Here is a 14,298-nt window from a genome sequence, read left to right as displayed (position 1 = left end):
TTCCGAGCAAAATCTGGGGTTTTTTTCAGATTTTGTGAGTGGTAACGCTGCATATAAGATGAGACAGGCTCACTCTGGGCCTGACCTTTCAATCCATGATGTTAGTCCCACATTAGAAGATTTTAAACTAAAAAGGGTTTGAAATACACGTTAGTGCGTTTATTCAGTGATAGATGATTAAACACAACCAGCCCTTCAAAGGGAATATACAACATTTGCAAACATCGAAAAATGAAACTGCCAAGTTTTTATGAAATACCTTAATAGGATGTTGGTAAATAACAGTGTAAAGCATCCTGTAAAATTACGGCACCTGATGTGAAGTCATTTTCAAGAAAATGGTATTTTTGTAAAAATTTCCAGCGGTGGTCGGCCGACCACCGTTGGAAAAACCTAACTATTTTTCAACTACTGCTCCAAATTCACCATTAATTCAGTCCAAATTTTGTTCGCTATTGGTTACATGTTCATGAACGGGTGCAGGCCAGCTAGACTGGTACCCTTACCTTGTACAATTTCCCGGCATCTGTAAATTGATCCATTTTATATTTAGTGGAGTCAGGGAACCAGACTACTTGAACAGTTTTGTTTTTCTTGGATTTTCCAGCATTTTCGAACACCAAACTTGAAACATGTCAGTGTAACAATATTTGATCTATTATACTAACCCCTGAAATAGTTCGTTTCTGAAAATTACAGCAAAAGCCAATGATGTATATTCTCTTTAAATGCATAGACACATTATCTCACACAAAAGTGTTTAATTGTAAAACGCATTAATGTCAGGTTATTCATTTTATGAACGTGTTAAGTGTTTATTACAATAAGGGTGTTTTTCATTTCACTGAACTTGTGGATTTTCCCCGTTTTATCACAAAAAGCAATTGTTTTCATTATGTAAGGAGTGAAAAATAGTAAAATGTATTTCTGAATCTACAGCAATATTATTATTAATAGGGGTCAATAACTAAAGATTCATATCGCCAGAATGCCACACCATGCTCGTTATACAGCTGTCCTCTCCACAACTTCAGATCCCCATAATATTCACAATTTTTTAAAAATGGGAAATACAACAAGTACACTGATGCAATTTAAGTGTCTGCGATGAACAGTTTCATCACATGCTCATTTGTGGCCCACAATAAAAATGGACTTTTGAAAATAATTTTTTCCAAGACACTGAAAAAAAGTTTTAAAATTCCGCAGAAAAACATAAGAATCTTTTTCTACACTTAACTTTCACGATTCTCCAACATCATGCATCATTATGCTCATTTCTTTAAGTCATATAATTTGTCAACGCTTTCACGAAGGGACGATTTTGGGCCACGGGACCAACAGTGGTTTTGCGAAAAACGGAATTTAAGTAAAAAAAAAAAGAAAAAAGATTTTTCCTATTTTTTTTTAGCACATGCCGACTAATTTTTAATACAAACAGTAGCCTAGCCTAAGCTGAGATCTTAAACTTCAAAGATGTGCCAATAACAGTATAATAGAAAAATTAATTGCGGAGTAATTAATCTCCGTAGAGATTTGACTCTTCGTGAAAACTTAAATTCCACACGAGCATTGTGTTTTGCCCCATAGAACAACGTGATAAGGTTTGAATTTGTCCGCGCGTTTTTTTTGCCCCATAGAACAACGCAATAGAGTTTGAATTTGTTTCTTCGTGAAAACTCAAAATACGATTCAGGTGAAATTTTCCGAACAGTGATTGCCATGATTTAGTTGAAGTAAACTGATTTTGACAAAAACACTTCGCCAAAACGTTCGTTGCTTGAAAAAAAAAAAATTTGAAAAAAAAACACAACGTTTTTTGGGCCTAATTCGTCCCTTCGTAAATAGGCTGAAGATTTTCAATGGCGTTTATCTCCATGATGACCAACAAAATAGTAGCAATCATGGTCCCAACCAGTACAACGATCCCGATGCCTAACCCCCAGAAGGAGTATTTCCTGGCCTCCCTGGAGGCTTGCTCCGCGCCGGCGATGTCCCCCAATCGAAAACGGTTGCGCACCTGTTGCAGTTATAGAAACGGGTGATAATTGAGACCAATTAATTATCGACACAATATTGTTTATTTCACCTTCATGTGATGCCTGTCCGTTGCAAGTTACTACAGTCGAATCTCGTTAGTACAAACTCTGTTAATACAAATTTCTGGTTATAACAAACATAAAGCCTTAGTCCCGGCTGTGCATTTATGTGCACAATGAATGGGACTGATGTCCTCTTAATACAAAATTCTGATATAACAAACAATTTTGCTAGGTCCGAATGAGTTTGTATTACCGAGACTCGACTGTACATAGCTAATATGCTGATACCCATTTCTTTATACTCCCAGGTGGAGAGAGACATTTAAGTGGGGTGAAGTGGCTTGCCCAAGGACACAGCATATGATCATCAACTAGCAAGATCTGGACTCCCGACCCTCTTATCATGAGTTACTCAGCCAAACTGGGGTAATTAGTGTGCAGGGTCGGCACTGGGGAGAGCAATTCGGTCGATTCACAATGCAGTGCGCCACCAAGAGTTTGCTACGGAGAGTTCATTTTTCCCAGTGCATTGTGGGAGATGGTCCCATTGTGGGAAATTGTTCGTTTTTTCGGTCAGTAGTTTCGTAAGCGTGTGATTCGAGTATCTGTTTGCCCTTTTCTTTGCTTTTTTTTTTTTTCAATATGGTGTTTTTTGTAAGGCGGAAGAACGCTATTATGCTCAATCTATAACATATTATTAGCTCAAATTGTCTACTGATACTCATTCAAATGGTTTTGTCGACAGTAAACTTGAAAAATGGACTCTCCGTGGCAAACTCTTGGTGGCGCACTGCATTGTGAATTGCTTGAAATGATTAAGTGGGGAGGATTGGCTGCAATTACACGTCATTACTTACGTCATTGGCCTTGATCAATCCCACAATGCCGAGCGGCAGGCAGCAACAAGCGGTCACAAAGAGTGCCAATCCGAAGTAATCGTTAGGCTGGCACACGTTGGGAGTGGATATGATGGTTTGAGGCCGGGGCGCCACTACCTGAACCTCCTGGTATGAGACGAGAGAAATTTAATTTTTTTTTAAAGCATATATACTTGCATGTACACGGTTCTTATAAAATAACCTTTTACGAACCCGGCTGTGCACCATATCCAGCATCCACACGCAGATTCCGATTACTTCCAAAAATCTAATCGATTTGTATCGAGGACCACCCCTAAAAAAATTCATTACAATCCATCCAGAACTTTTTGAGTTATCCTTTTCACAGAAAAACACACTAAAAAATAACATGGAGGAAGGAAATTCCTTCCTCCATGTTATAACCAACCAACCAACCAACCAACCAACCAACCAACCAACACACAAACCAACCAACACACAAACCAACCAACACACAAACCAACCAACACACAAACCAACAACGGTGAAACATAACCTCCTTGGCGGGGGCAGGCGCGGATCCAGAGGGGGGTTTTGTGGGTCAAAAGCCAAGCCCCCCCCCCCAGCTCTGTCAAAAAATTTTTTCATACAAATTCCTAAAAAATAAGTTGAAACCCCCCCCCCCCCCCCATGCTGTGTCACCCCCCAAAGAATATACTCGTATAATGTCTTCCTGTTCAAACTACGGTACACCATTCTGTAATCTAGTGTTAAAGGGAATATACATCATTTGCTTTTGCTGTAATTTTCAGAAATGGATGGAATTGGGGGGTTGGAAATATATAGCAAATATAGTTACACTGACTTTTTCAAGGTTTTGGGTTCGAAAATGCTATAAAAACCAAGAAAAACAATCATTTTCCTGTAGTCTGGTTCCCTGACTCCATATAAGAAGAAACAGAGCCGTTTACATACATTGGGGAATTGTAAGGTCAGGGAACCAGTCTAGCTGGCTCGTACCTGTTCATAGGTTTGTAATCCATTGCAAACAAGTGCGATGGTCAATTGGGGCCAGTATTTGAAAAAAAAGCCAGTTTTTTCCAACGCTGATCGGCCGATCAGCGTTGGAAATTGATACAAAAATACCACTTTTCTTGAAAATGACAGTATACCAGGTGTGCGTGCCATGATTTTACAGGATGCTTTACACTGTCATTCACTAACAGTCCAGCAAGGTATTTCAAAATGATTTGGTAGTTTTATTTTTTGATGTTTGCAAATGTTGTATTTTCCCTTTAATAATTGTCGGATTTGAACAGCGCCCCCTATTGAAATATAGTAACCCCCCCCCCCCCCCCCCCCCCCCCCCCCCCCCCCCCGTTTTTGATTTTACGGAGGCCAAGTGTCCGAAGAAAAAACCCTGTGTACATTTTCAGATTTTTTTGCTGATGAAACCCCCCCCCCCTCCTGCGACAATTCCTGGATCCGCCCCTGGGGGGTAATTATGTGAGATTAGTTATGAGGAAAAGCAGACATGTACCGTGTCTCCTGGAGGACATTTCGGGTAGTCAGTGTATTCGGGTGGCGGTCCGTAGTCCTCATCGGCATCGTTCTCATTCGTAAGTAACTGCTTATAATGGTATCCTGCTGTCAAAAAGATAATTAGAACAAAAATAAATGATGCTATATAGATTATAGGCGTTGGGATTGGGCCTTTGATGATACAAGCATGACATTTGGTACACATGCAGTCAAGAGTATGTCGTGAGAAAGATATTTGGGTAATCCTTACTTTTAGGACCCCGTTCATATATAGGAAGGGAAAGACTCACCAAAACAGTTGACTAAATGACACTCAAAATTGACATTCTGATATTTCTTGACACATCTGAACAATTGGCAATGACACCTTCTTGAATATTAGTAGGTTTAATTTTGTGGACAGGAGCAGGGCTTTGATTTTAAAGGGAAATTGAGGGATAAAAGACGACGATGACAACCAGAAAACAGACTAAAAAACCAAGATGGCACAGGCAATTTCCCCTATTTACCCCACTACAGAACTTAAAATGACGGTTGTTTTCTACAGTAGTTTCTGAACAAACTTCGCACGTCCCCATTGCCCTGACTAATGAACCACATCATATTATTTGAATAATCATACCTGTCGACATGATGGTAAAAGCATGGAGGAAGGAAAACAGAATCAACCTTGCTCATTACATTAATTGCGACACTGAATCGGAGAGTTTGGTTTTCGTGATTTGAACCGATACGACGTGAAATTGATGCATGTACACATACGTACGTTGCCCGGGCCGTACGTACGTACGTAAACAACGAATTTTAAGAACGTCACGAATCAAGGTGCACTAGTTTACTAAACTAAGGATCCATTAGCGAATCGACTGCATGCCTTCTTCGGAATCCCTAATTGTCCTTACAAATTTGAAACAAATGTAAATGATAGAACCCCGAAATCACAAAGTAAACAATTCCATTTGATTTGTTGCAGGAAATTGACATTTGCATTTTTTAAGCAAAAGACCCTCCATTTAATCTCCTCAAGCCGAACTGTTGATGAGGCCGCAGTCTAGTAAACTAGTTTACCAAACCACCATTTCTTCGGCGTTTCGCCTTAAGCCCTCGCAAACTATACAAATGCAATTTTTATTGCCCAGAACATTCTGCGCAACCGTTGAAAAGCGTAATAGCGTAATAATGTAGGAAAACCTGTAAAACTTATCTGTTTTGTAAGTGTTCAACTCCTTGCACAGACTCACTAGGGTAGAAATGCCTATATCATTCGACGTTCAAAATTTGTCCACATTGTCCGCAATGAAAAAAATCACATCCGGTATGGAATGTATGCATTTCTATGAGAAACTTTTCGGTTATAGCATTTGCGCGCATAGACCGCTTGCAGACGCGTTCGATAATCGACGCGCGAAGGCGCGCGACGCCATGTTGTGGGACAGGCGTATATCAATTCACGCACATTTTGTCCCATAACATGGCGTCGCTCACCTTAGCGCGTCAATTATCGAACGCGTCTGCAAGCGGTCTATTGGCTAACCGCGGTTTTAAACACTGAGCTGCAGCCAGATGCTTTATACATAGGTCATGATAAATTACCCAGAATGCAATCCCCACTTCCTTTACCAGATTCTGTGAAGTTCATCAGCCCTTCCCCGGCGTCCTAGCTGTTTGTAGGGCGGTGGGTACGAGCGATTTTGCGATAATTAAGGCTCAGTATGGATCATTACGTACGTATGACGTATTTAGCCTTTATCGCTCTCCTTTTCCCTAATTTGATTGATATATCTTACACATTTTGCAAATTGTAATGGAAATAATATTTATTAAAGTTTGTATTTACTTTTTTGTTAAACAAAAACAGCGCCAAAACAATTACTATTTCATGAACACTTCGGTTTACACGTTGGAGCTCCAAATCGATGTGCCCGGAAGTTCAGTTTCTCGTAAAATCTCGTCCGTTTTCGGGGTCAACTTAATTACACCTTATTTTAATTGGCACAACGTATATATTATGTTCCGAAGAAGGCATGCAGCCGATTCGCTAATGAAGCCGTGGTTTACTAAACTAGTCTACGTTCGACCGACAATGCGTGATATTGTTATACTTTGACCTCCTCCTCATCTCATTGTGTGCGGCGAGCGAATTATGCGTGGAGCGTTTCTTTGACATTGATTATACATGTACCAGCAGGTGTATATGGTGCTACACAGGCCACCATAATGACCATTTTAGCCGATTTTCGGCTAACTTTGACAGATTTTTTTGTAAAAAATAAACGAGTTTGACAGAAAATTTGACGGAATGGATTTTGTTGGCAGATTTCTGGCAGAATTCTGCAAAAATGTTTTTTTGACAAAAAAATAGCAAATTTGAAAAAAAAGTAGGCCCAGATTTTTTTTAAAAAAGCTTCAATCTTTTCAAAACAAACCCTTGCAAAATAGGACTGGTTGCCTTGTCTATGGGCTGAGGTGGGAATCGGATTTCGTCGCGACGCAACCTCGTTTTGACTGAATTGATTTACGCCATTTTATAATACCTATATGACTATAGATTGTTTATAATGTTATTTGAACCTTAATTAAGGCAATGATTACAACATCTGCTTGTGATTTTAAGTGTTTATAGTGTATTTCGAGTAATTCACGGGAATTTGGAAGAGTTTTGATAAATCTGACAGATTTTGAAGTTCATTTAGCAGAATTTGGCCATGAACTTACGGTCACCCTGCTGGCCACCTTAGCTAGCGCTAGCTGCATCAGACTCGCATCACTTCAGTACGGTATACGAACAAGCTCACGGAACCAATATTCAGACTTTGAGCGCCGAGTGTAATTTAAAGGTTGAATCTCTTTGCCTTCTGTTCCACGCAAACCATCATGTCGTCAGGTAGGCCTATGGTATACTTATTCAAAATGTATGATGTGGTTTATTACTTTGGTCAGGGCAATGGGGACGAGTGAAATCTGTTCAGAAATAAAACAGAAAATGACAGCCCGTCTTTCACTGTACTAAAAATGCGCCATCTTGCTCTACGTGTCAAAATGTACACGCGCTTTGTTGTGTACATGTGTCGCATCGCCAACCGACACTTTTGCGCTTCCAAGTCATCGTCGTGCGTTCATTGAAAAATCAAATGCACCCGCGTTCTTGTTCTTGTTGCCCCATGAACAAGATGGCGCACATTATACCGTGAAAGTGCCACTACAAAACCAACAAGAGATTTTTGATCTAACTAATTTGAGACGGTAGACTTGCATATATATTATCTTTTTGGTATAGGGAGTCCAGTGTCTTTCGTTTTTTTGTACCACGTAAAATGAAAGTTTGTTGTAATTGTTCCCTTTAATTTGATACATGCCCACTGGTTGTGGTGGTGCTTGTAGTTCTGAAGATATACATTTTTATTTTTCAGCCATGTCCAGTTTTCCATGAAATATTACCCATATTCAACTCACAAAAGTTATATACAATCAGCATCACCCGGGGGTAGTATTAGTTCCTAAGGAGTCAAGATTTAGATGAATAAGGGAATAACAGTGTGAGGAGCCGGTCTTCACTGCGTGATAATGACCGGGTGTGGGGGTGACCGCTGTTAATGGACCGAGACGTCTCGGTCCATTAACAGCGGTCACCCCCACACCCGGTCATTATCACGCAGTGAAGACCGGATCCTCACACTGTTATTCCCATTAATAAATACCTTTTTAACGAAATAAACAATTACAATGCTCCAATTTTTTGACTTTCTTTCTGCGATATTTCCTGACTTTTTTGTGTTCATGTTCATGCATCATGGGCCATATTTTAGCTTAACAGCTATAACGACGTTAAGTCAACAGAAACTGCTGCCGTAGCGAAACAAATTACAACAATGTTTTCATATCTGTACCTGATGGAGGAAGCTGAAATCTTGTTTACACATACCTTGTGTCCGGAATTACAAAAATGCTTGGTTTAGGAAAGGTAAATATGTCGGTGGGTGAAGTGTTCAAAGAAAAAAATTAATCGTAGATCTACGCTTTCGTCGTAAACATCCTCAGTATATACTGCACTGCTGTACGATGTCGTTTCAAAACTTCCTTACGCGCGCGCACGCACGCATGCCTAGCAACTGTGTTGCGTACGCGCGCGTCAGTCTCACGCGATGGGGGTTCAGCGCATGTGCAATGCTCTATTGTTACAAGCTACCGCAGGACTGTTACTATATTTTGACCAATCATTGGCTTGCATGGGGCTGAACAGGGGTTGATCAATGCTGGTTCAGGGGCCATTTATTGGCTTGATCGTTGAAGCCGGTCCATTATCACCGTTAATGCCCGGCCACGTGATCGAGTCTCGACCAATCAGAAACCATCAACTCTCCAAGGTATTTATGAATAACAATAACAAAGTAGAGAGATGAACGATCGGAAAGAGAACAGGTTATTAATCAAATTGCATTTAGTATAAGTATGAGATTAAAGTACCTGATGGAAAAAGGAACTAATTATAATACCATGAATAAAACAAACGAAATAATTATATGACTTAAACCGTTTTGTTATGCATGAATAAAACAAACGAAACAATTATATGATTTAAACCGTTTTGGTAGTCAATAAAGCATAACATCACCAGGTCTATAACTAATCAAAATGGTCATCTTATATTTTCAAATTATCGAGATGATAGTAAACAAAAGCCACTTGACCAAACAATAAAGGTCAATAATCTTATGGATCAGATTAAATTATGTATTACATTTATTCTAATAAGGGAATAAATGTGTGCTCCGGAGGTTTTTATCACTTTGTTTAATACCACTTAGAGTCTGGGTGCTGATAATTACCCGAGCCGGAGGCGAGGGTAATTATCAGCACCCAGACTCTAAGTGGTATTAAACAGAGTGATAAATACCGACGGAGTACATATTTATTCCCATTCATAAATATCTTTTCGGTAAAAAAAAATCATATAATTCGTTCAAAACATCCCGATTTTGTTCAACAAATTCACTTTATGCTTTTTGAATCATCCCTCCTGCAAAATAATGGAGTGTTCAGCTGGCGAGTAAGATGAAAACAACCCTTTTATGGAGATTGACGCGCGCGTATCATGTTCTATGCGATGTCGCGCAGAACGCACCTGGCGCGTTGCGTTTTGAATTTAGAACTATAAAATTCTAACTCCCTGGTAGTGTTGCGCATGCCTACGTGAGGATTGTGAACGTTCAACCAATGAAACGATAAGAGGCACTGGATTTTTAGGAGTCCACATTTTATTGTGACACTGGAAAAGTGTTTAAGACCAGCTAGCCATGTCTTTATCATCCGTTTAATACCGGCCACGTGACGGGCTCTCGACCAATAGGAATGGCTAAACTGTCTGAGGTATTTATGAATATGTATTAAAAAAAAGCTAAAGCAAAGATGTGTAACTTTTTTAAATGTATCAATATAGTAAAAGTTTATAGTTAGGAATTATACAATGATGACAAGGGCTCCTTTACCCGGCCCAAAGTCATGCTGTAGTTCAGACTGGGACCTGTCGTGCCCTGAAACGTGCAAAACTATAAATCAGGTCAACTTTACTCACTCTTTACTTTAGCCAGCAAATTTCTCCAAAAATTCCATTGGGCAAAGAAATGTCAGTGGCGTAGCACGGTCATTTTTATTGGGGGGGGGTAATTTTTTTGAAAAGGGCACTTTCACATCCGTGGTGAAATGTTGACCATTTTTTTTCTCCGGACACTTGGCCTCCCTAACATAAAAAGGGGGGGGGGGGCCTGGTATCGTCTGTCGATGGGGGCGCTGTTCAAAACGAAATATATATGGTGCTTTTCTGGGCGATACATGTGCGAAATTCAGAAAAAGGCACCCAAAACGGCAGATGCCACAAAAAAGGCAACAACTTCTTTTTAAAAAAGGGCACTTGTTCAGAAAAAATGGACATTCTTAAAACAAAGGGCACTCTTTAAAAAATATTTTTTTGGGGAGGGGGGGTAAGCCTGTTGTAAAAAAGGGCATTTAAATGGAAAAAGGCAGTCTTTACAAAATATTGGTGGCTGTGGAGAAATGTGCAGAAATAAATAGAGACCAGTTCCCGGTTCATGCCACATGTTCTTTTTGGCACAGTTTATTGAGGCAGTATACTGAAGCTGTGTTGGACTGGTTGTTTCAGGTGCCAGTCTATTTCTTGTATTGCATGATTAAAAATCGTTAAAAAGATTGGTTTTTTGGTATCAAATGAAATCTTATTAAAAATCGAATTAATGTTTTTTATCGTGACTTTAGGTTAATTGACCTATCGCCGTTTGCGAGTTAGCCACGCCCTTTAGACAACCCATTGGAGTTTTTATTGACTAATTTGTGTTTGTCTCAGATGTTACGCGCGTTCCGCGTCCAATTGTAAATCATGTAATAAGACAATACAGGATGAGTCAAAAAAAGCGATACCCAAATGTCGCGACTATTGTTTTAGGGAAGTTCTGCGTGTAGCACTTTTAAAATCTAGGATATGAAAGCCCAATTCAAAAGCTTTCTTTTAGTACAAGTCTAGAATCATTCAAATCACTCATGTACTTTTTAAGTTACGGAATTTTAAACAAAACCACCGTTTTAAAGTTCTGTCCACGGATCACAAAAAAGGTGTGCGTTCTTTCAGCAAAACGAATACAATTCACACACAGCCCTATGAGATTTGTTTTCGTTTTGCTGAAAGAACACTTACCTTCTTGTGATCCGTGGACAGAACCTTAAAACAGTGGCTGTGTTTGAAACTCCGTAACTTGAAAAGTACAAGAGTGATTCGAATGATTCTTGTACTAAAAGAAAGCTTATGAAATGGGCTTCTATGTGTTAGATGAAAGTGCTACATGAAGAAATTCGGTAAAACAATGGTCCCGACAATCACTTGGGTTTCTTTTCTTTTTTGTTCAGTCACCCTGTATTTTGCAAGCTGCGTTGACGCGATTCTAGCGGGCGATTCTACCGCGATATGTCAATTTCCCTTTATAATACGTGTCGGGCTACGATCGTACAACATTTTGAGCCAATCAGACCCCAAGAAAGACATAATGGACCGATCCAGTAAGCTCCGCCCACTGCGCACTTGAGCAAATTACCACGTGCTCCTCTCCAATGCCACACTGCATTTTCCTGCCGCGCGCATCATACGCGCGTGCACGCATGTCGGCCTTTTGTGCACGCACGTCGGACATAAATCACGGCTGTGATTGGTCAGTACACCATGGGGCGGTGCTTACTGGATCGGTCCATTGGAATGGGGTATGTCCTAAACTACATGATTGCCATCTCATTGATTACAGGATATACACAGTTCCAGAATGAGGCTGAAGCTCCGGGGCCCACCTATCCGCCCAGCCAGCCCCAACCTGAACAGGGCTATGGCCCGCCGCCCCAATACAACTACCCAACCTATCCTGCTGGAAATGCAGTACCGGTAGGCTAGCCCGAGTAACTAGTACTTATACGATCTAGGTGATGAGTAAAAATTAACCATTTACTTTGATGAAAAGGCCTTCCATTTGTTTGTGCACAGAGGGGCAAAGAGCAGTACAGAGTGAGTAAACAAAAACCGAAACCCAAAAGGCAGGAACAATTTGTATTTTTGTACTCATGTTCTTTTCACGTTTTGTATATCTTTAACTAAAAAGCACACAGGTAGCAAACTGTAATGGTTATGCCATGAAGGTTAAAAATTCACTGTTTACAAAGAAAAAAATCATATAAATTCAAAAGTATGTTGTTCAAAATATACTTCATGCAAAAACATTGTACCTTCCCACCATGCAAAGTTTCAAACCACATTTCCCTTGTCTGATATCAGATGGTTCAGGTAGTAGCACCAGAGCCTCAAACCATCGTATCCACCACCACTACCTGCCAGCCTCAAGATTACTTCGGATTGGCGCTCTTTGTGACCATCTGTTGCTGCCTGCCCCTCGGCATTGTGGGATTGATCAAGGCCAATGACGTAAGTATTGACGTAATCAAGGCCCTCCCCCTCCCTTCACACCCCATCCTCCCCCACTTGACTCCTTTGATGTTCGCCTCCTGCAAATTTTGCCCCAGTTAAGTAAGGCAAGGGAGAGTGGGGCCTTGGAGTATAAGGTTTTTGACTCGTGATCAGGTGGACATGAGTCAGGGGTTCAGATCCTGCCAGCTACCGGTCATAACTGTGTCCCTGGGCAAGCCACTTCACCCCGCTTGCTTCACTCCGACTTGGAGTATAAAAATGGGTGCCAGCAAATCACCTAGATAGTAATTTGCAATGAACAGGCATCACATCCAGTATTCGGGCGATAAGTATTCGGGTGATTTGCAATGCAGTGCGCCACCAAGAGTTTGCCATTGAGAGTCAATTTTACGATTGACAAAACACGGCCCATTTGAATGAGTGCCAGTCATTGGTCGCCATTAGTAAGACTTACTAATGGAGATCAATGGTGCCAGTAGACAACTTGAGCTAATTTGTTATAAATTCGGGTATAGCTTTCTGCCGCCTTACCAAACAACACCATATTGATGAAAAGAAAAAGAAGAGGGCAAATGTAGTCTCGAGTCATACGATTATGAAACTACTGACGGGAAAATAAACTACCAATTTCAATTGACGTCCCGCGCTGCGAATTTGTCGACCATCTCCCACAATGCACTGTGAAAACTCTCCGTGCCAAATCCTTGGTGGCGATTCATTCTGTCTCAATTATTCCGTTTGTATAATTTCGTCAGGTGCGCAACCGGTTCCTCGTCGGGGACATCGCCGGCGCCGAGGAGGCCTCCAGGCAAGCCAAGACCTACTCTTTCGTGGGTCTTGGCATCGGCATTGGTTCGATTGTCGTAAGCATCATTACTGTCATTATCATTGTGGTAGTGTACGCGAGTGAGGCAAGTTATGTTACCAGTGAATACTACGGGTGAGGATATGTTCTGATGACATTGGAGATCTTGTGAGAGTTGAGGGTGGAAAAATATGTTTATTTCCTTTTTTTTTCTGTGAACTTTTTGATTTTTTTTTTAATATGTCAAGGCCTTGGAGGTATTTTGAAAAGTCCAGTTTTCTTTTTCTTTTCTGTGTTTTTTTTTAAAAGTAGGCCTATGCTTGTTATGTCATCTTCCAGTCGCTCAAAACATGCTGAAAATAGGGGGAGGGGACAGTTATAGTTCAAAGTGGGGAGTGGGGGAGCATTCAGTTTTGGGGTATGTAAATCTGTGCTAATCGTTTCTACTTTTAATGTTCCTGTAGATTAAAAAAAAATATATACCTTTTAAACTTTTGTACTCTTTAGAAAATAAAAAAAAATGCTTCTGTCGATATAAACTGTTTGAACATATATACAGACAATTACATTGTGTTAACCCCCGCACAAAAAGATAGACCGTTGGGTGTCGGTCACTTCGCCGAATTTCCACTTCGCCGACAACCGCTTCGCCGAATTACCACTTCGCCGAATTACCACTTTGCTGAAGTGGCACTTCGCCCAGGTTGTCGGCGAAGTGGTTGTCGGCAAAGTGACGGTAAAACTGTCCAAACGATTATTGATGTTATGTGCCACTGGCGGATATACAGAGTGTTTTAATTATATTGATCAATTGGCTTTTAAAATGGCTTTAAAAAAAAATGCTGTTAATGTTTTTGAGTGCAATGGTAAGAATAATTTCATGAGGTGACAGACGGAGTGCAAAATTGCCCATTCCATCTGTCACCGATTGAAATTATTCTTTCCATTGCACGAATGGGAAATGTTCACTATTTGTTGTATGGAACACCTGCATAAATCCTCGTCATGTGATTGGCCTGAGCCACCGATCACGTGACCACGCAACGGAACTTCTGTTTGCCGTGGAATAGAATTTCTATAATTTTAGCAAACATT

At 40.5% G+C, this 14,298-nt stretch overlaps 2 protein-coding genes across 3 annotated transcripts; one reads left to right on the top strand and one right to left on the bottom strand.

Annotated features, from left to right (window-relative positions):
• Positions 1-776: 776 nt before the first annotated feature.
• LOC119725513 (proline-rich transmembrane protein 1-like) lies at positions 777-5,209 on the bottom strand. 2 transcript variants are annotated; one of them, XM_038196926.1, is made up of 4 exons: positions 5,046-5,209; positions 4,422-4,525; positions 2,900-3,046; positions 777-2,020 (listed from the first exon to the last, which is right to left on the bottom strand). In XM_038196926.1, the coding sequence occupies exons 1-4, from the start codon at positions 5,053-5,055 to the stop codon at positions 1,826-1,828; spliced, it is 456 nt and encodes a 151-aa protein (XP_038052854.1). In that variant the 5' UTR covers positions 5,056-5,209; the 3' UTR covers positions 777-1,825. The 2 variants fall into 2 exon arrangements, with proteins under 2 accessions (XP_038052854.1, XP_038052853.1); XM_038196925.1 differs by having other exon boundaries at positions 4,422-4,528; positions 5,046-5,208.
• Positions 5,210-7,172: 1,963 nt separating this feature from the next.
• Positions 7,173-13,669, top strand: LOC119725512 (proline-rich transmembrane protein 1-like). Its single transcript, XM_038196924.1, has 4 exons — positions 7,173-7,307; positions 11,728-11,861; positions 12,249-12,395; positions 13,154-13,669. The coding sequence occupies exons 1-4, from the start codon at positions 7,298-7,300 to the stop codon at positions 13,340-13,342; spliced, it is 480 nt and encodes a 159-aa protein (XP_038052852.1). The 5' UTR covers positions 7,173-7,297; the 3' UTR covers positions 13,343-13,669.
• The last annotated feature ends 629 nt before the right edge of the window (positions 13,670-14,298 follow it).

This window comes from Patiria miniata, unplaced genomic scaffold (assembly GCF_015706575.1).
Source record: "Patiria miniata isolate m_02_andy unplaced genomic scaffold, ASM1570657v1 HiC_scaffold_19, whole genome shotgun sequence".
NCBI lineage: Eukaryota > Metazoa > Echinodermata > Asteroidea > Valvatida > Asterinidae > Patiria > Patiria miniata.
This window is presented reverse-complemented; position numbering and strand designations above follow the sequence as displayed.